Here is a 21,681-nt window from a genome sequence, read left to right on the forward strand (position 1 = left end):
GGAAACGTTTTTTTTTTAGTTTAAGATGTTTTGCAAACATAAATTCAAGTGAACAACTATTGTATATACAGCTAAATAGTTTTAAAAAATTTGAGCCAACATTTGTCACAGTGTATTAAACAAGATGACAAGTCAATTTTGAAACGTATATTATTGAAGGGAGTGTATTTTGGCAATGCATAAATTTTCTTGGGTACAAAGTATACCTTGTAGTTCATGCTGATTACCATCGTCCAGACGTCTGGCAAAGATTAGAGGCCAGAGCGACTACTTGGTTATGCCGCAGCCATTGATTGTGGACTGAATCCAATCGTAGTAGAAGCTGACGCGCGCAAATACATCTGGAAATCCGTAGCCACAGGGCACGCCCCAGTTGCCAATGCCCACCAGGCGACCTTGGCTGTCGACCAGCGGCCCGCCGTGATCGCCATGACAGGCGCCGGCGCCCACCCGTCCCACAGCGCACAGATGTCCAATGTCCAGATCGCTGGTGTGACCATAGGTTGAATTACAGTTGGCCGTTGGCACATAGGTCACCTCCAGCTCTCTTAGATCAAATTCATATTCACCGCTCTCCGATGTGCTGCCCCAACCTGTCATCTTGAGCTTGTCCCCCGCCACCAGATCGTCGAGGGCGGCGATTGTTATGTTCTGCGTGACCTCATCGTAGGCCACCAGGGTTTGCATTTTGATCAGTGCAATATCATTATGATATAGCGGCTGATCGAACTTACAGTGCAGTATTATCTCCTCCACGTAGTACTCCCAGGCGGGACCAGCCCAATCGTTGGTGCTCATGACCACCTTGACATTGCTTTTGCGCATGCCCGCCAGGCAGCTAGCCGCGGTCAGGATGTACTGATCGTGTATAATGGCGCCACCACACATGTGATTGCTGTAAGAAGTTGAAGAGAAGAAGATAAAGTTAAGTTAGGTTGGTTAAAGTGAGGTTAGGTTGGTTAAAGTGAGGTTAGGTTAGGTAAGGTTAAGTTGACACAGGACTTATTAAAACTAATGTGTCCGTTTAAAGTTTAAGCATTGAACACTTGCTATACAATATAATATATAGATATATATTTATATATATATACACATACATATATATGCTTGATTTTTTTATGTTTATACACTAAAATTTTTTTTGGGTCTTTGTTCTCCATTGTTGATTTTCTTCTATTTTTTCCTTAACGGACAACATTTTTATGCTCATTTTTCTTTTTTTCAATCTTGTCTTGTTTTTCAAATATGTTTGTTATGCTTTAAATTTATGTTTATATTTTTCTTGGTTTTATAATATTATATCGTTTTATATAGTTTATATACATAATAATTTTACATTTTTTATCTTTTTGTTATAATTATTTTCATATTAATATTTATTATTATTGTTATTAATATTATTCGTATTTTTATTCTAATTACTATTTATTTATATTATTATTTTTTATACTTAATGTATTTAGTTTAGTTATAAATTTGATTTTAAAACAAACTCTCTCCTCAATATAGATGCATAAACTAGGTTGGGATTCGAGCCCGTAAACTTGAAAAATTGAATCACTAATACCGCGTGTATCTAGTATCTTTTATATTATCGAGAAACTAAATAATGAATTTAATATGTACCCCATGGAATTCTGTATGGACACCTGGTAGGGGGCTGAGCCCAAGGCAGCCAAGCCACCACCAACAATACGCGAATTGGAATTCAAGTTGGACGCGGGCACCGACTGAAAGACGCGACGCTGATGTGAGGCCTGCGAGGAGGACAACGACAGCAGCAGCAGCTGCAGGAAGAGCAACGCTCCGATTTGGTAAGACATGTTGGCAGCTAAGTTAAAAGTGGACTGATCTGAAGGTAACGTCCATGGCAAGCAGCTAAACAACGAATTGGATATTAATGACCCGCCATAAAGTTTGGGGCTAATATCAATCAGAATAAAACCAAAGAAAAATTGCTGGGTACATAAAAATCGCATAACATTTTATTGCGGCAAGACAAGAAATCAAGAGCTGATAATGCGGCCCAAATATGGTCACATGTTTATATACTCTAGGCTAGGCCACAGCCTGTCGTGATGGTGCGTATCCAATCGTTGTAGAAGGCCACACGACTGTAGACATCCGGATAGCCACGGGCGCAGGGCACACCCCAGTTGCCGATGCCCACCAGCTGCTGCCGGGCATTGATAAGCGGTCCGCCGGCATCGCCATGGCAGGCGCCCTTGCCCGCGTCCATTTGGACGCAGACATGACCCAGATCCACATCGTCAGTGTTGTCCAGCACGGTGCGGCACTCGTCGACGGGCAGGTAAGTGCCCTGTGATTGCTGCAAATACTGGGAATTGCTGCCACTTGGTTCCTCTGTGCCCCAGCCCGCAAAGCTCAGAGGCTCGCCCTGCTCCAGTTCATCCAGCTCCGAGAGCTCTACTTTGGCCGTCACATCATTGTACTCAATGGCGCCACTCAAATGCAGCAGCGCAATATCGTTGTGATACAGCGGCTTATCAAAGTTGCAATGCACATGAATCTGATCCACATAGTAACCCGGTGCGGAGGTATTATAGCTCGCCAAGGTTCCGGCTACGGCCACCAAATTGCGGGGACGCAAACCGGACACACAGCTGGCGGCGGTCAAGATCCACAGATCATCGATGATGACGCCACTGCAAAAGGGAAACCCAAATTGATTCTGTATGTTGACAATCCAGGGCCAATCGCCCACCGCCGCCAACTGGCCACCCGCAACGCGGCCCTGTGCTAGCCTCGGATTCGGATGCAGGCGCTCAGCTGCTTCACCCGGCAGCAACTGTTCCCCGCGCAAGCGCAGAGCATCAATGGGGAGCGGCTGCAGTAGCTGGAGCAGCAGCAGGGGCAGCATCAGCTGGCAGAGGCTGAGCTGCATAGCTGATCTGGAAACTGATGCCATTGTTGTAAGTCTTGAATTGAAACTGAAATTCATTCACGATTTGCTCCGGAATTACACATCGGACATGTCTTATCGGCTGTGGTTATGGCCTTTAACTAAGGCGGCACGATAAGTTTCGGCCACTCATTGCGCCTGGTGGAGGCGGGCATGATGTGCTTAATAGTTCGCCACAGCCAGCCCCTATATAGCTGGCTCTATCGTTGGCTAGTTTATAGGCCCTCCAATTGAGCGCATTTACCGTGTGGGTTTTATCCTGCACATTGTAAAGATATGCAACTGATATGGACTTTATTTACATTCATAAAGATTTGACCAGTTGCTTGGTTAAAACAGTGCGCGATAGCCGCTGTCCAAAACTTTCCAGATGCGATAAAAGGTTTAGTACACCGCAGAAAAAGGTAAAGAAAAGTTTACTTAAGTGTTAAAGAGTTATCCAACTACGATCTGGTCCACATTTGTTATTTGTATTATTTTCTATTTTCTATTTATTATTTATTATTTTTTATTACTTATCATTTATTACCTGTTATTTATTATTTTTGTAACGATTTCCTTTCAATCAAGTATAGTTAATATTAAGGTTTTAATCGTTCTCGAAACAAAATCGTTAAAGGCCTGTAATTCCAAATTTTATCGGACAAATAATGTTGTCGGAAAGAGAACAGCTAAACCTAAAGAAGAACCGCGCAATATTATTCAAAAAAACAAAAATATAAAAAATACATTAATACAAGAATTCATAAATAATAAAATAATTTATTATTCCTTCATGTTAATGAAATAAATTAAATTGTTTTCTTTCAAATTGGATAAAAAATATAAGCTAAGACTCGAACTGAACTTTATGCAGCGGCTGTGTTGCCTCAGTCCCACACTACGAATGCGTAATGCATTCTTAATTAACTTCGGTGTTTATTGTCCGATCTTTGTAAAACCATATACCAAAGTGGACGGTTCTACCTTCCAAATTTTATGGGGATGGCGGACGATATCCAAAAAGCGAAATAGTCTTATACTATACGAAAACCTAGTTTATTGCATCCAGCTGTTAATATCATAGAGTTATGCTTGAAAAAACACAGTCTCAAAAAATACCCGCCTAAATTCTATTCCAGTCATTTTCGTATAGCGAACATAGTTTTTCTCTGAGTGTAGCGCATGCATATAAAAGCTTCGACTGGGAACATTCCATTTTTCATTGCTGGTCATTAATTGCAGTCCGCACACGTACTCACCTCCTCATGTCTGCATTGATCTGGTCTTGGCTCTGGTGCCTGTGTCTATTGCTGGGCAGTTCCATTGACGTCACGCGGGCCAAGCGTATCCATTATAAATATCAAACGCACAGCAATCGAATTGTTGGCGGCCAGGAGGCGGCGGAGGGTGCGGCACCTTATCAGGTCTCGATACAAACAAGTTGGCAAACAAATATCTGCGGTGGAGTCATCATCGATGAGCGCTGGATCCTGACCGCCGGCCATTGTGCCCTCGATTTTGCCATCGAGGAGCTGCGCATTGTAGTGGGCACAAATGATAGGCTTGCTCCGGGACAGATGCTCTATGTGGACGAGGCTATTGTGCACAGCATGTACGATATACCGGCCGTCTATGCCAATGACATTGGACTGCTCCATCTGAACGAGTCGATTGTGTGGAACGAGCGCACCCAAGCTGCCGCACTGAGTGCACAACAGCCACCAGCTGGTGCTACGGTCATCCTGACCGGCTGGGGTGCACCCGAGCTCAATTATCCGGCCGAGCAGCAGTTGCAGACGATCAACCTGACGATCATCGATCGTGCCGAGTGTAGGGCAGCCTGGGATTACACCGATGGCGTCGACATTGGACACCTTTGCACCTATACGCGGGAGGGTGAGGGCGCCTGCAACGGCGACTCAGGTGGCCCGCTCATGTGGCAGGGCAAGCTAGTGGGCGTGGTCAATTGGGGTGCACCCTGTGCCGTTGGCAAGCCGGATATGCATGCAAATACCATCTACTATGCGGACTGGATACGACGCACCATTGCCGGTTGCAAGCAGAGAGTAAATTGATTTATTTATTTATTTATTTATGTGAGGGTCTATATAAATAATTGCTTGATCATTGTTACAATTGAAGCTCGGACAGTTTAAAGTCCTGTCTGCTAATGGACATTCAACTCTTTTATGGTTTTGTTTTTATCGGAAAATTGTGTGCTTTAATTGAGTATTATTCAGAGGTTAATAAAAGTTATTGCGCTAAAAGTATTAATTGATATCTGCTTCGCTTTTACAGGGTATGAACATGGTTTATTTTGACTTTGTTTCTTGATTTGATCATTATTGTATTTCCGGGTTAAAACATAAATAGACAATCTGTATTTTTAACATTAAATTATTTTTAAATTGATTTATTTATAGGAAAAGATTTAACTTCATTCAAATAAAAGTATATATAGTATACATAATATATATATATATTTATATTTATATCTATACAAACGGCAAGGGCTAGAAGTTTGAAATTTTTTCAGGAGTTTCCTTTTGGGTCAAAAAATCCACCTGCTGCAAGTCTGGTAATATGAGGGACACAGTTTGTGTATTTAAAATTATTATGCATATAATATCGCGGCCATATAAGACAAGGACCTACATGGATAAGGTGTCTCAGCGTCAGACTATCAAGCGGAAAGTCGCCGGTTCCAAACGTGCGACAATATTAAATTTTTTTATTTAATTTAATTTTATTCAATAAAGATGAATGATTGAAAATATGCATATAAATTTAAAATAAAACAATAATAATTTAACACTTTTCTTTTGATTTGTTTCTTTTGTCAACCATAATGTATGCTTTGGCAGGTCCAAATAAATCCACCCAACGTGAAGACAAATGGCAATATTATTTTTTGTGGAAATATATAGGGCCCTTGCATATGTCTGAAGTTGGTGCGGATTACAAATTCGGTATCACTTGCATTTTTACACATAAGAGATTTCAGTTTTTCTACATGTACATTTATTCTGGAGATATCCAAGATGTGCAAAGTTTGACGTGGTTGCAAATTTTTCTAAAATAATAATTTCTTACCATCCTTCATATTCCAAGAATCTTTTTCGAACTCTTATCCTCGTTTTTCATTTACCTGACTTGAACAGGTTCTTCATCGAGAATTACTATAAATATAACAATGGCTAAATTAATGCTGACAATACTGAACAACTATGAGTCGGTTTTAAATTCTAGGCTAGTGTATAGATTCCGAATTAAATAAGCGCCCTATCCCAAGCTTTGAATTGAAGTTCCAGTGCGATTTCCGTCCTCTGCCTGATCCTTTCTTTTAGCGAAGATATTAGTTTAGCACAGAACCAAATCTTAGTGGATAACACTTTACAATGCCAAGCCCAAAAGTATGCTAAAAAGATTTTTCCATTCTAGTTTCCGAAGTGTTAAAAAAATGCATCCTGCAGATTTCTTTAATTTAATTAAAAAAGATATGGTAATAGCTTTTTCCGGGGTATTTTCCCAGGGTATCTGCGTCTCTTGCTGCTGTTCCTTTTTTTAGGGTTCTTGGAGTTGACGAGTCATCAACATAGTGTCCGACTGCGATATTAATTACCTCCCACAAAATCGTAATCAGAACGCGTCTATATCATTTTATGGGCCAGATATCAACATGTGGGACAACATCCAATCCGATTTATGATAAAACTGGGGCGATATGTCTTGATTTGTGCGAGTATAAAAGGAAAATCACGATCTGGAGGCGCGTTTAATACGTGTTCACAGATTGAGCCGTCAGAATGTTTAAATGTTGTGGAAGTGCTGCGGCAATCCTGTGCCTGGCCCTGTGCCTGCTCAGCCAGAGCGAACCGGCCTGTGCCAAGAGGCTGGGCAAGATGTCTGCCGAACGGCTGGAGCAGTGGTCCCGCTCGGTCAAGGACATTGAGGGGCGCGTGGTGGACGGCAGCGAGGCCCAGCTGGGTCAGGCACCCTATCAAATCTCGCTGCAGGGCATGTACGGGGATCATATGTGCGGCGGATCGATCATTGACGAGCGCCATGTGCTGACCGCAGCCCATTGTGTCTATGGCTATAATCCGCCCTATTTGCGCGTCGCGACGGGCACCCTGCGCTGGCAGCAACCGGATGCCAAATACTTTGTCGAGGAATATTGGGTGCACTGCAATTATAATTTTCCCGAATATCACAATGATATTGCCCTGATACGTCTGAACGATTCGATTGTGTGGAACGAATACACAAAGCCGGCAATCCTGCCTGATGTGCCGCTCACGAACGGTTCGCAGCTGCTGCTCACCGGCTGGGGCTCGACGGTCTTGTGGGGCGATACGCCCGATGTGCTGCAGCAGGCGACGGTGACTTATGTGGACTACAACAGCTGCCAGGAGATAATGGGCATCGATCCGAATAATGGACCCGGACACATATGCACATTAACGGACCAGGGTCAGGGCGCATGCCATGGCGACTCGGGCGGTCCGGTGGCCTGGGATGGCGTACTGTATGGCGTAGTCAATTGGGGACATCCCTGTGCACTTGGCTATCCGGACAACTATGCCTCGGTGCTTTATCATCGCGATTGGATCAGGCGCACCCAGGCGGAGTCCACCTGCAAGGCGTGCCACTGCTACGCCAGCAACTATGGCGTGTGATTGAAATAAAAAGAAAACCCAATTTCTATATAAAATACAATACAAGTTTATTTAAATCTTTATTTCATGAGCAGTTCAGGTGCTGCACTTGGCGTTGCCGCTGATGACGTTCCTGATCCAGTCCAGATAGTAGTACACATTGGCCTGCACATCCGGAAATCCCTTGGCACAGGGTCGGCCCCAATTGACCAGACCAACCAGATGACCATCGCTCACCAGCGGTCCACCCGAATCGCCATGACAGGCACCCTCACCCTCTTTGCTGAAGGTGCAAATGTGTCCCACGCCCATGCTGCTGGTCTGATTGAATATATCCAGGCATTCATCCAGTTTGACAAAACCCAAGCTCAGCTTTTGCAGATTCTCGTTAGCATTGCCATTGGCCTCCTCAGCGCCCCAGCCGGTGAGCACAATCTCCGCGCCCTCACGCACCGGACCCACGGGCAGCTCTATGGGCTGTGTGAACTCATTGAAGGTTATGTTCTCGGTGAGCTTCAGCAGGGCTATATCATTGTGCATATAGGGTATATCGTACATGCAGTGCACATGCTTCTCCGCAGGGTAGTGGATGGCGCCGGGTTCCGCATAGCGATTGGTGCCCATGACCACCACAATAAACTCGTTTGGATAGTCGACCACACAGTGACCAGCCGTGATAACCCACTGCTCGTTCAGAATGGCACCGCCACAGTTGTGATACCCGAGGGCGGGCTGCAGCGACACCTGATACTTGGCAAATCCAATCTCTGCCGTCTGACCGCCCGTAATGCGACCCTGGTCGGAGAGTTGGCCAGCGTTGGCAGCATCCAAGTCCAGTAAACGCTTGGCCACAGTTAGCTGCTGCAGCAGTAAAAATATTAGGCAAAAGTGGAGCAACTTCATCTTTTCCGTCCAAGAAACTAACGCAAACTAAGCACAGTATTATTTGCTAGGAGTTTTATCGGAGGTTTTTTAACCGACTTTTATCAGGCAGATTTTATGAACGCCTTGGACAGTTTATGATTGCAATAGAGCCATAGCCCAGTCTAGCGATAGCCGGGCTATTCGGTATTCGTATTACCTTTAAGTGACATTAGGTATTTGGGTTTTTACCTAGCTAGGTCCAGTCCTTATAAACCCATTCGCTTGCCTTATCAACAGGCCGCTTGGTTTGATGTTAATAGGAAACTAGATTTATTATGATTATTATATTATTTATACGCCTGGCAAAATGTGTGATAAATAAGGCTGCAGACTGGTTTTTGACCAAACCGGTTCAAATCCGGTATTAACAATTGCTCAAGAAACAACCGAAGCGAAGCCCAAACCGATCCAACCATCGAGAAATGATTTTGTTAAGATAAACGAGAAAGTACGCATATCTTTGGCACGCCGAAGATTTAAAAGATTTGCCTCACTAAAAATTCAATTTTCGACCAGTTCTTCCTATAGAGCAAAATAATGTAAATATGCGATCTTAATAGGATATGAGTACCAAGGTGGTAAGCAAAAAAGTTGTCCATACAAGATCCTACTTTTAGACCTGTCGGTTTCGACATATATAGTTATTGCAACAGAAAGATGCACCTATGCAAAGTTTCAAGACGTTAGCTTTGAGGCTGAGAAACTAGTTCGCATAGAAACAAACAGATTGACAGGCGGACATGGCTATATAAGCTCGGCTGCTGATCAGGAGTAATACACTTTATGGGGCATTACACATTTCATAACAATATTATAATACCCCCTGAGGGGACCCAACCACAAAATATTGATGAATCCATATCCGTTCGTTGCGAATTTTAGGTAAAGATAACATTGAGCACGAGAGTGTATTTTATTGGTAAGATATAGGTAAGATATCTCAACCAAACTCATCAGCTGCGAGCTTTATTACGCTCCTAACACAAGAGCAAAATCCTTTCTACATTAGTCCAACTAAAGTATCTAATGATCGAACGCCCGATTATTAGTGCTGATTTTAGAGAAATCTAACATACACCTGCAAGGGTATTTAAAGTTCGGCATTGCATAAATAAATGTTATTTTTTGTTTCATATACACATATGCATGTGATATATAAAGATATATATAGACAACATATTATCGACCTAGTTTGCCGTTTAATTAAGAGACTAAGATTAAAATTAGGCTTGGAAGTTTTATTATTATTAGTATAGGACATAAAAGTTATTAACTATCAGCTTTTTGAACACTGTCAACATTTGACTTTAGCCAAGACCATTCTGTATACAAACTCCAGTAAAGGACTCGAGCCCGGATCTTCGTTGTTCAGTTGCCAACATAACGGGCTCACTTAAACAACTCATCTTCCCCGAAATGTTTATCATAGTCACAGGATATACGTGTAGATAAAAACAATACTATATCCATGCATAATATGGAATCTAAATTCGGATGAATAGAACACAATCATGATCAATCTATTGGTATTCCCTTTAAATCACACTCAGTAGGTGGGCTTCTTGTAGACCAGAGTCCAGTTCGTGTGCACCAAGTTTTTATCTTACGATCTATAATTATCATATTTTGCGATTGTTTTGACATTTAGCGCCAAATTTGATCGACTATTGCTTGACCATTTATCAAACTGATCGTAAAAAATCAGTTTATTGTCCAGGCCGAATACAGTTATGATCAGATTGGCTCCAAAGTCGATATACCTTATCGTTTGGATGAACATAACCAATTGTCGACAGTGCTGAGCGCTCAGTCTGCACTTGGATATCAAATATGACACGACACGGACGCGGCCTGTTGCCGCTGATATACCCGCTGCTCGTCTTGCTGCTGCTGCTGCCACGCTCCGCCGACTCCATTGTGGGCGGTCAGAATGCTGGTGAGGGCGATGCACCCTATCAGATCTCACTGCAAACTCTGGCGGGCAGCCATTTGTGCGGCGGGGCCATCCTCTCAGCAAGCTGGACACTCACGGCGGGGCACTGTGTGAGCGGTTGGCCAGCGGATCGCCTGCGCGTGGCTGTGGGCACCATACGCTATACTCAACCAGGTGCTCTCCACTATCCCTCGGCTATCTATGTGCACTGCAACTACGACCAGCCCAAGTACCATAATGATATTGCCCTGCTCCGGCTGAACGAGAGCATTCGCTATGATGCACTCACGCAGCCCGTGGCGCTGGCGCATGCATCCTGGCCTGTGGGAACCGCGGAACTGCTCTTCACTGGCTGGGGCACACAGTCGGCGGGCGGTTCCACGCCCACGCTGCTGCAACGCGTGCAACAGCAGCATATCACGCGGCAGGAATGCGAGACGCGACTCGCCGCCTACGAGGATCTTCAGCTGGGGGCGTGTCATGTTTGCGCCTTTCGAGCACAAAACATAGGTGCCTGCCATGGCGACACTGGCGGTCCGCTAGTCCACAACGGCCAACTAATTGGCATACTCAACTTTATGGTGCCCTGTGCTCAGGGTGTGCCCGACGTTTTTATGGATGCGCGTTACTACAGAGAGTGGATGCGGCGCGTTATGAGCGGCAATGGCAAATGTGCGAGTGTGCAACAGCAGATAATTAATTTAACGTCTAACTAAAACCAATGGTTAGCTATTATTAGTTTAAGTTATTGTCAGTAAAAGTATGTGTGTGATTTAGTTAATTGCTGTACCAGCAGAAGATTGGTTTTTCGATTTCATAAAGTATAATAATTCTTAATCAGCAGGCGAGTCGAACCTGTCGAGTCTGCTCATCGCTCTCAGTCGATCTTAGGGACTCTGAGACATAAGAGCTAAGTTCCTGTCACACAAAGATCAAGTTTGCTCCCACTCATCGATAACCTGCCCATTTCCACTCAATCGATTAATATCGATACCAACCTCCTGACCATATCTCTCAATATATGAACATATCCAGAAGAGTACTCTTTTTTTGTACATCTCCCCAGTTCCTGCTAAAACAAACGAAGCTTAACATGCAACGGGGAGAAGAGCACGTTTTTGGGCACAGAACCATGCAAGACTCTAGAGCAGATCCTCTTCCTTAAGGTGCATTTAAAGGTCAAACTGTGTTCCCTGCTACTAATCGCTGGCTGCCCGTTCTATGTCAAACTGCACAGAAATTTGAGCTTGGCACTCATTAAGAGCAAATAAGGACTTACAGCCAAATTCAAGGACCATTTGGCTGCACATTAAAAATTATTCAAAGACTGTGGTAAAGGCCCGGCTCAGCCGGGGGCTTGCAAAGCGGCATTTCGCCCACCTACTCCAACCTCCACCCACAGCTCAACGACAAGCCACATGCCACAAACTGGAGACAAACACCTAAGCGTTTTCAATTTAATTAATCAATGATATAAATGTACTACATTTTAAGCCAGGCGAATAAAACTAAGATAACTAGAGCCACTTGACCTTCGCAGGTTATATAATTCTTTTCGAGACGTCATAGCTCAAAGCGACCTAGCTAGATTGCAACAAAGCCTAAATCTTGTTATGATATCTTTTATTGAAAACCTTCCGCTAATTCGGAACTGTTTTATTAGGAAGGACCTGAACCTCGCCCCTCTTATCGAAATAGTCAACCGTTTTGAAACTTAACCTAAGAATCGGTTGTTCTGCCATCCAAATCCATTTGTTATACAACTGGCAGACAACTCTTCCCCATTTTCGGCAAGAAGGTTGAGCCGAAAATTAAATGTATCTATGGATCCCTATATGGTAATCAAGTAATTTCGATAATGAAAAATACTTGCATTTATATTTAAACAAATTTGTTGTCAAAATTAAACTTGAGGCGGTCTGCTTCCAAAATAGAACTAAATATTGAATTCTTCAGTTATGATACGAGCAAAGAAATGTCTATGAGGATAATTTAAAGCAGTCTGTCGCGTATCTCCTGGCCAAGAACTCTTCACAAATTGATTAGATTATTTGTGGATAGTTTAAAAAAATAATAAGTTATATAAAATAGATAGATACCTTGTGAAGCTCTCAAAATTATTTAAAATTATGCCGTCAGTTAATGATTCAGTTAAGTTTTTCCCGCTTATCAAATGCCAATTTTATATTTCTGTGAAGCAAAAGTAAAAAGTTCCAATACTGATAAACTGACATAAAAATATGACAAATTTTGTTTGCAAAATATTGGTTTGTTCGCAATGTTGGATTTAGTCACGCCTCTTATCAACATTTTTAAGAACTTAACTTTTTGCTGATAAATGCAGGCAACGAATACTCTAGACGATAGTGGTTGACTAGCAAATACCCTGTGCAAACTATTAAAATCTTTGAAACGAAAGATTATAATTATAACATTAAATACTATTGTTTTGGTTTTTGTTTTCCGATATGCTTTGTTATAGAGAGACTCGGTGAAGTGCAAAGTAGAATGATTCCAGCAGATCTCTGCATTCTTATAGATAGATTCGGTAGATTCTAAAGCCTACTTCTAACTGTAGCATACGCTCTTACAAGTATAACTAACCCTGTTAAATCTATTCACCAGCTATAGGGTATACAGCAACTGGGTGTGTCATTAAGAATTTGGGCTAAAAGGCGCAAGCAACTCAGTTGATCAGAAATTGCCACGGCGAAAACATTAAATTGGCATAAAAGAACTATTTCGAAAAGTTACAATATCTCTGTGAATTATTCTCAAATCCTGGCTGACAAACTTCAGACAAAGGCCTTTTATCCACAGCAAAAACAGCACTCCAATCAGATATGCAAGCCGAACATAATCTTGACGAGCACGCCCAATGGAAGCAAATCCAACAGAACACCTTTACTCGCTGGAGCAATGAGCATCTGAAGAGCATCGGTAGTTCCATAGATAATTTGGAAACGGATCTGTCCGATGGCCTGCGTCTGATTGGCCTCATCGAGGTGCTGTCGCAGAAGCAACTGCCTCCACACAATAAACGAACCACATTCCGTAGCCAGAAATTGGAGAACGTATCGATTGCACTGCAATTTCTGCAGGATGAGGGCATTAAAATTGTTAACATCGGTAACTTATCCATGACTAGACCTCAGTCCAGTTCCAGTTCCTCAACAATCCAATTTCCATTCACAGACTCTTCGGATATAGTCGATGGCAAGCTGAAGCTTATATTGGGCCTTATATGGACGCTCATTCTGCACTACTCGATATCGATGCCCGTGTGGGAGGGCGATGAGGAGAAGCCATCGACGGAAACGGGTCAAACGCCCAAGCAACGGTAGGTTAAAGGCTTACTCAAATACTGCCGCTCGATAACTAAATGCCTTTCCTTTGCTGCTGCAGCCTGCTGGCTTGGATACAAATCAAGATACCCGGCATGCCCATCAATAATTTCACCAAAGACTGGACCACGGGCAAGCCGGTGGGCGCTTTGGTGGATGCCAGCGCCCCTGGCCTGTGCCCCGACTGGGAACTCTGGGATCCCGATAATTCCGTGCAGAATGCCACCGAGGCTATGCAACTGGCTGACGATTGGCTGGATGTGCGCCAGCTGATCAGGCCGGAGGAACTAGTTGATCCCAATGTGGATGAGCAATCCGTGATGACATACTTGGCCCAATATCCCAATTGCAAGCTAAAGGATGGCGCCCCATTGCGCCCCAAATCGGATCCCAATAGGTGAGTGTTAACTTTAATATTAATATCTAGTGGCTGTAAAAGTAAGTCAATTATTCGATTTGCCTATATGAAATCCAAAAATTATGCAATATTGTAATCAAAATTATTTTAATTTTAAAGCCTACTTTTAACTGTCTAAGTTAAATTATTTGACGTAGTTTCACGCTGAGACGGCGTTTGGCAACATTCCACACGCAAGTGTTGAAAAATCGTGATAAACGTTTGTATGAAACTTTTTTGTTTACCATCCGATTGACAATCCATTCCTCTTTGCTGGAAATGCGGGTCAAAGATTTGGTGGGTGACGTTTCGCGCTCAAATTCATTTCCAAAGATCTATATGAAAAATCATTTGAGACGTGCTTCACACTTTTCGCAGAATCAAAACTTCTTCGGTAGAAATGCGATTAAAAGATTTTTTGAGCGATGTTTTAAGTTATGTCCGATTTGCTTTAAACTTATTTTCAAAGGTCTACATAAGAATATAATGAATACGTGTTTTAGCGATTTGGTGAATTCCACCCGCAACAGTGGTAAATTGGCGGAAACGTTTGTATGAAAGTCGTTTGTTTACCGTCCGATCAGTGTCAAAATCATTTTTATAGCTTTTAGAAAAAATGTATATACATATGTTTGTATGTTTGTCTGTATGTTCAACGTATATGTGTATTTATGTATATATTTCTATATATAAAACTGTTTGTCCTGACTGACTGACTGACTGACTGATTGGTGATCAATGCAACGTAGAAATGGATGTCAAAGATTTGGTGGGTGACGTTTCGCGTTCAAATTCTTTTCCGAGGATCAATATGAAAAATCAGTTGTGACGTGTTTCACATTGTTCGAAAAATTCAAGCTTTTTCGGTAAAAATCGCGATTCAAAGATTTTTTGGTTAAGCGAAGGTTTTGTACGATTTGCATCAAACTTATTTTCAAAGCTCTACATAAGAAGTTAATGAATACGTGTTTTAGCTATTTTCTAATTCTAAATTCTACCCGCAACTGTGGAAATCCGACGAAAAAAAATTTAACTTTTTGTTTTATTATCGGTTTCAAACTCATTGTCAAAGATCTTTATCAGAACTTATTTGACATGCCGTTTCAACTGCATTTATATAAGCAAACACATACATACACGCATACATACACGCATGCATACACACATAAATACATACATGCATGTAAACAAACATTCTCACGTACATACATAAACTCACATATACATGCATACACACATACATATGTACGTACAGAACGGGTCTTAGTGTATACCTGCATCACATAAGGTAACTACAATGAAAATTACAGCTTTGTAACTCTTACGGTTTGGGCTGTGCGTTGATCACCGATCAGTCAGTAAGTCAGTCAGTCAGTCAGTCAGTCAGTCAGTCAGTCAGTCACTCATGGCAAACAGTTTTATACATCGAAATATGTTATTATTACACAACATGGTATAGTAAAGCCTTAGTAGATTTTTATACTTCTGGCTTCCAGGTCCCTTAGCTTAGAAACCCTACACGAATACTAACCTGAGATTGTAGTCCTAATCGTGCTCAGTTGTCTGAATAACTGGATTCCGAAAATTAATCAATAGAGAATTGCACTTTATTAAAATAAACAAATGTATTTGTTTATGTTTTTTAGCATTCCTATCGTTGAACCCGTGACACCTGTGATTGATCCTGAACCCGTGATCCCGGTAGTGGAGTCTCCTGTCGTTGAAATTGTGCCCGCTGAGGTTTATCCTGGCATTGAATCTGTTCCCGCCGAAGTTTATCCTGGTTTTGAATCTGTACCAGCTGAGGTTTATCCCGGCATTGAATCTGTACCCGCTGAGGTTCATCCTGGCAGTGAAGTAGAGCCTCCGCAGTTTTATCCCAGCATTAGACCCAATGCTCCTTTGGTTGGTGAATCTGCCATAGTAACTCTTGATACGTTTGCCATACCAGAGGGTAAGCTCGACAAATGAAAATATTAAAGTTACATCTTTTCATATATCTTTTTTATCATTATAGCAAATTATGTCACGGAAATCGGAAAGCTTTACGAGGGTGTTAGTTATTTGTTTACTGGGCAAATTTTACCGGAGGCACACGGGTAAATTCATATTCGTTATTTATCGATTTTATATTAGCAAGGTCTTCATAAACAGATTCGCCATAAACTTCGTGTATGACAGTCAGACTCGTGATGTGGCTCTGCATATCAATCCACGATTCGGCAAGCAATATGTGGTGCGGAACACCAGAATACGTGGCACATGGGGCCGTGAGGAAACCCACTCCGTGATACCTTTCCCTTTCCGGCAGGGCGAAAGGTTCGCCGTTCAAGTGCTCGTCACACAGAACTGTTACTTGATATCGTTAAATGGCCATCACGTGGATCATTACATGCATCGTCATCCTTACGGCACAGTTCGTTTCCTTGACGTCGAAGGCGACGTGGAGGATGTGCTCATACATCGTTCCGAGGTTCGGGGCTATCCACATCGTTTTCTCGAATTGGCGGTAAGAAATATATACTTATAAACTCATGTTATTATTTAAGAAGCAACAAGGATGACTCCTTCTACGCGTGAAATGAATACATTGGCTTCAATTCATTTTTTATTAAGTTTCAGTTTGAAGGTAGTTGAGTACAATTTTAAAGTCACTTCAGGATGGTTATTTTCCACCTATTTTCAGCTGTAATTAATTAACTATAAATTAGATGGCTGACGAACTTCCTTCCATCTTATCACATTAGTCACATTAATGCACACTTCCAAAAATCACAGTTCGTAAGTCACAGTTTTAAGTCACTGGGTAAAGTTGTTAAGTTACCAAGCCTATTATTCACCTATTTTTCAGCTGTAATAACAAAACTATAGAGTAGATTTCTGCCGAATTCCCTTCCACGTTATCTAGCGAATTCGACAAATCGCAACATAACTTGAAAGTCGTTGGCTACAAATTTAAAGTCACTTCCTGAAAGCTATTTCCCACCTGTTTCCAGTTTTAATTACAAAGCTAGAATTTTATGGCTGACTCCTTTCCATATTATCACAAATCAAATCAATCTTCATTTCCGTGAGTCACAATTCGAACGTAAAAGTTTAAAATCAACTGGCTACAGTTTTAGAGCCACAACCCCCTGCTTTGCCACCCATTTTTAGCTTTATATATCGTAATCCCAATTGAAATATAATTTATTCGTCTTTAGCCTCCACCACACGTACAGTATGATATACAGCCCATGCTTTACTTTGCCGATGATGTGGCTGAAGTGGGACCACTGTGCGAGGCAGATAGTTTTCTCTTCAGCGGCCGGATCGATGCCAGGAGTCAGGAGTAAGTAGAGCAATTCCATAGAGCTACATATTCTCTTTATACTACAATATCTGCACGTTCACAGACTCGAGATTAGCTTCCTATATGCGAATGAAACAAGGGATGTTCCGTTGCACATCAAGTTCCACTTTAAAAAAAATCATCTAATACGTAATAGCAGAGCACGCAAATCGTGGAACCGAGAAGAGATTTCCAGCCCAATACCCGTGCACCGAGGTGAACGATTTGCCGTCCAAGTGCTCGTGACAAGCGACTGTTATCTGATAGCGATAAATGGTCAACACTACGCCCAGTATGTCCATCGCATGCCCTTTGATGCGGTTGCCCTCATCGAGGTCAAGGGAGGTGTGCAGGATGTTCAGATGCATCGCAATACGGTGCGGGACTATCCACAGGGCACACTACAAAGACAACTCTTGTGAACATTTTAATTTATAGTATAAAGGCATAGTCTCACAGTTTAAATTTAATAGGTGGATTTTTTTAAAATACAATTTCTATTTAATTTAATTGTAAAAAAGTAATAAAATTGAGTATATTTATACAGATTTTAAAGTAAACCTTTAAAGCATTTTACTAATAGATAACCTGCGGATAAGCGGAATATGCCCTGAGATGAAGTATTTTAGAATGCCAGCACAATTTGTTAATATAAAACTTATAATCAAAGAATGACAGCCTGTAAGTCTTACTTGATTTTATGACAATCGCAGAGAAGAGCTTTATTAAAAATGTCGGCATTTGGTATAGATATAAAAAAGTAAAATAGTTACAAATGCAAATATACATTAAAAGCTCCCTTGGGCGGACAGCGACTATCCGTTTAATAAAGGCGGGTTTGGGTTTGGTGTCTGACTAATATGAGTGTCCGTTAGGATACTTTTCACTGTATATTTGCATAAAAACATACATGCATACATGCAAATGTACATAAATACATAAATATTTTCGTATGTTCATACAAACATGCAAGCATTGATGGAAATTAGTGGAAGTCTAGGTTTGTTATAAGACAATATCCAAAGCGGGCATTGCCCGAGCCATCTTTTAAAAATCTCTTCAAAATCTTCCACCCATTTCCCGTAAATGCAGTGAAATTTCGCGATCGGCATAAAACGTCCAATATTTGCAAAAGACGATTAAAAGAGAGGATAGAAATTTTTCAATTATTTTCAAATCAACAGTCCATGACTACATGATGCATATTTCATGGCCTTCTTTCAATTTCGAAGATCCTTAACAATCCTGAATGTTATTGGGCTTGATTTTCGCTTGGCCAATGCCCAAAGCAATTGATAGAGCGGCAGAAGAGCGCTGTGAGTCAGCGGACAAATGTTGTTGGCATTTTGATTTACGTGTATGTCAGTGTCAAATTTGGCTGTCTCTTTTCTTTTGGTCTGACCACACGTGTCGCAGGCTGCTCTAATTAAAGGCAGGTAGACCTAAAGACCCCAACTCTTAGTCATATTCGAAAGACTGAAATGCCTCGGGGCTGGCTGTCAAGAATTTTAACTCAAAAACATATTTTTTTCGGGCGACAGCCGCATGGAAATACTGAAAAGAATAATATATGGAAATGAATATATATGTGTATACAATTTTCGAACGAATAATTCTTTTTGCTCTCAATTCTCAGCTATGGTATGGTAATAGCTGGGCATTTTCGAAAAACCAAATTTCAGTTGCTGCATTGACTTCGAAGTGTGCGTGTCGTAGGGAATACGCGGCGTATACGCAATATACCGATTTGAGTGCCAAAACAAAACGTTAAATATATACAAAAATATATATATAGATATATATCTATGTGAATGTAGGCGCGTGTGTTGTACATCTAGCGCCACATAATTATTCAATTAGTGCATAACGCAACGAGATCGAGAAAAATGTCAGAGTATGTGCACTACTGAAGGCGAACATCTATAGTATCCAGCTATAACAGATGCGATGAATAATCCCTATATGTGTACAAAATCACATATATATATATATATATATATATAAGTGTGAACAATATTGGTGTGCAAGCAAATGAAAATATAGTGAAGAGTTTGCACACAACGTTTTTGAGAATTTTTGCCATATTTTGTGATCTATTCTCTTGATAGTCGCCTGCCGAGTTCTCGCTGGAGTCCCTTTTAGTCGGGGCCCCAGAAATTTTGGGTCTACCAAGTAGTTGAGTTCTTTATTTAGCAACTGTTTCACGCCTCTACACACCTGAGCGCCACATTGTTATGAAATTTATGTACTTCAAAGCGAACAAAAAAATCATATTAAAGGAAAAAACTTTTCGAATTCTTTTTGTACTCTGAGTATTTGAAATATTGCGAACGATTTGACGTTTCGCAATTGTGTTTGGCTATAAAATAGGCTTTATTTTTGGACATGTCGAAAACGCAGCATGACGAAGAGAGAGAGAGTGTGTGGCAGGGGATAGAGAGCGAGCCAGAGCAGGGGGCACTTGATGCCAATTGGTTGCACGTGAATATTTATTGGACGCCAACGCGGCGTATGCGCAACATCAAATGATAAACAGCTGCTGACAGGCCACAAAATTGTTGCCTAAAAAATTAAAACTAAAACAAATTAATTCTTTCTTAAAAAACGAACAAATCAGCAAGCTATTGCAAACTAAAATGCCTAAAATCAAAGTGAGACAAAATATGATGATTAGGAAAATAAGAAATTGTTTTAGCCTAATTTATGAACGTTTTTTCCTCTTAATTATTTTCATAATACTTTTTTTTTTTTTAATTGAAATTTGTATTTTAAAACTGTGCGTAATCTTTCTAGCTTTAGTCATTTCTTTTTGTTTTGGTTGACTTTTGATATTTGTTTCACATATTTTACTAACTAAAAACACGGCCTTTTTTATCTCCGATTTAGTATAAATAAAATAAATTTGCGCAGATTTGCAAAGTTGTTGAACCCCCAACGAAATAAAATCAAAGAGTTTATGTCTGCGATTTGGCCAAAGAATTAGTCATGTGTTAAGACAAAACATGCCGCAGAAACATGCAAAAAATGTATTTCATATTTTTATGAAGGCTGCCCAACTATTTCATATAGTGATCGACATGGAGATACCCTGCGCGCTGTGGTGAGCTGGGGTTAGAAAAATTCTAGTTTCTTTCTATATATTCATACATTCTTAATTAACTTTATTAAATAATATTCAATATTTATATTATCTAATTATGTTAATTATTATTTAATAATATACTTTTCGATGTGTATGAAAATTTCGGAGCTTAAATTAGGCAGTATTCTTGATGACAAGGCTCTTCTTTTGTTATTTCCAATTTTGGGAAGAATGGTGAAAGTTATCCAAACAGTGAAATCTTTTTAATGTATATATACTGTACAAGATTCTATATAGCAAGTTTTGGGTATCTAGCTATCAAAATGTACGACCTATGCCCGAAATACCATTTCTCAATTCTCGATATTTGATAATATATAGATAACGATATAGAAGCATATGAATATATTTTAAATTTCAAGTATCTAGCCTTTATATAATAGTTTTCGAGAATTACTCGTTCATATAGACATTCAGACAGACATGGCTAGATCGACTCGAAATTCGTTTAATGAAGTCTTTTGCAGCCTGTTAGAAACATTGCCACAAGCTATTATACCCCATATTCAAACAGTCTAGGGTGTAAATACAATATATTTCTCTGTGGATTTCAAGTGCAAATTATGCTGATGATGAGTCAGTCATGGGCTGGGGAAGGGGGTGCATTGCAAATGACAATACGCCTGCAATTGGCAACAAATCAAGCATGCTTTACAACAACAACAACAGCAAAAACTACAAACAATAAATGTTCTATTTTTAAAAGAACAACAGAATCAGCTGCGCGCAAAAATCATCAGCGGGTTTGGAAGAGAGGGTCGGGGGAAAATCGCCAAAAGCTGCCGCTGCCAAATCGCTGCGAACAGAGTCAAGAGTGCAGTCGACGTCGGCATCGAAATGAACGTCAACCGCAGCGTCGCCAATGTACGAAGCAAACAGCAAAGCACACAACACAAAACATGCAGCAAAATAAATATTGAAGAAATTATGTATTGATGATCAGCACAACGATCGTTAGTTGAATAGAAACGTTTGCCGTTTCATATTATATGAATGAATATGAATATTAGTTTGATAATATTTTCTTACATCAAAATGTTTATTTAA

The 21,681-nt window shown here is 40.9% G+C and overlaps 7 protein-coding genes across 8 annotated transcripts; 4 read left to right on the top strand and 3 right to left on the bottom strand.

Moving 5' to 3' along the window:
• Positions 1–132: 132 nt before the first annotated feature.
• Positions 133–1,857, bottom strand: LOC135438521 (chymotrypsin-2). The gene is made up of 2 exons (XM_064696857.1): positions 1,627–1,857; positions 133–895 (listed from the first exon to the last, which is right to left on the bottom strand). The coding sequence occupies exons 1-2, from the start codon at positions 1,821–1,823 to the stop codon at positions 268–270; spliced, it is 825 nt and encodes a 274-aa protein (XP_064552927.1). The 5' UTR covers positions 1,824–1,857; the 3' UTR covers positions 133–267.
• Positions 1,858–1,955: 98 nt separating this feature from the next.
• On the bottom strand, positions 1,956–3,047 carry LOC135438522 (chymotrypsin-2). Its single transcript, XM_064696859.1, has one exon. The coding sequence runs from the start codon at positions 2,960–2,962 to the stop codon at positions 2,054–2,056; it is 909 nt and encodes a 302-aa protein (XP_064552929.1). The 5' UTR covers positions 2,963–3,047; the 3' UTR covers positions 1,956–2,053.
• Positions 3,048–4,115: 1,068 nt separating this feature from the next.
• On the top strand, positions 4,116–5,259 carry LOC135438327 (chymotrypsin-1). The gene has a single exon (XM_064696611.1). The coding sequence runs from the start codon at positions 4,171–4,173 to the stop codon at positions 4,978–4,980; it is 810 nt and encodes a 269-aa protein (XP_064552681.1). The 5' UTR covers positions 4,116–4,170; the 3' UTR covers positions 4,981–5,259.
• A 1,411-nt stretch (positions 5,260–6,670) lies between these two features.
• LOC135438572 (chymotrypsin-2) lies at positions 6,671–7,640 on the top strand. Its single transcript, XM_064696927.1, has one exon. It carries the CDS (start codon positions 6,712–6,714, stop codon positions 7,582–7,584), a length of 873 nt encoding a protein of 290 aa, XP_064552997.1. The 5' UTR covers positions 6,671–6,711; the 3' UTR covers positions 7,585–7,640.
• On the bottom strand, positions 7,607–8,503 carry LOC135438573 (chymotrypsin-2). Its single transcript, XM_064696928.1, has one exon. The coding sequence runs from the start codon at positions 8,464–8,466 to the stop codon at positions 7,660–7,662; it is 807 nt and encodes a 268-aa protein (XP_064552998.1). The 5' UTR covers positions 8,467–8,503; the 3' UTR covers positions 7,607–7,659.
• A 1,785-nt stretch (positions 8,504–10,288) lies between these two features.
• On the top strand, positions 10,289–11,209 carry LOC135438673 (chymotrypsin-2). The gene has a single exon (XM_064697067.1). It carries the CDS (start codon positions 10,318–10,320, stop codon positions 11,134–11,136), a length of 819 nt encoding a protein of 272 aa, XP_064553137.1. The 5' UTR covers positions 10,289–10,317; the 3' UTR covers positions 11,137–11,209.
• A 1,902-nt stretch (positions 11,210–13,111) lies between these two features.
• LOC135438672 (uncharacterized) lies at positions 13,112–18,052 on the top strand. Of its 2 annotated transcripts, XM_064697065.1 has the most exons (8): positions 13,113–13,549; positions 13,616–13,760; positions 13,826–14,161; positions 15,808–16,115; positions 16,179–16,260; positions 16,316–16,670; positions 17,365–17,492; positions 17,557–18,052. In XM_064697065.1, exons 1-8 carry the CDS (start codon positions 13,264–13,266, stop codon positions 17,912–17,914), a joined length of 1,998 nt encoding a protein of 665 aa, XP_064553135.1. In that variant the 5' UTR covers positions 13,113–13,263; the 3' UTR covers positions 17,915–18,052. The 2 variants fall into 2 exon arrangements, with proteins under 2 accessions (XP_064553134.1, XP_064553135.1); XM_064697064.1 differs by having other exon boundaries at positions 13,112–13,760.
• The last annotated feature ends 3,629 nt before the right edge of the window (positions 18,053–21,681 follow it).

The sequence above is a fragment of the Drosophila montana genome, unplaced genomic scaffold, assembly GCF_035044405.1.
Source record: "Drosophila montana isolate Dmon_TW-CO22-7 unplaced genomic scaffold, ASM3504440v1 contig_3848_1, whole genome shotgun sequence".
Taxonomy (NCBI): Eukaryota; Metazoa; Arthropoda; class Insecta; order Diptera; family Drosophilidae; genus Drosophila; species Drosophila montana.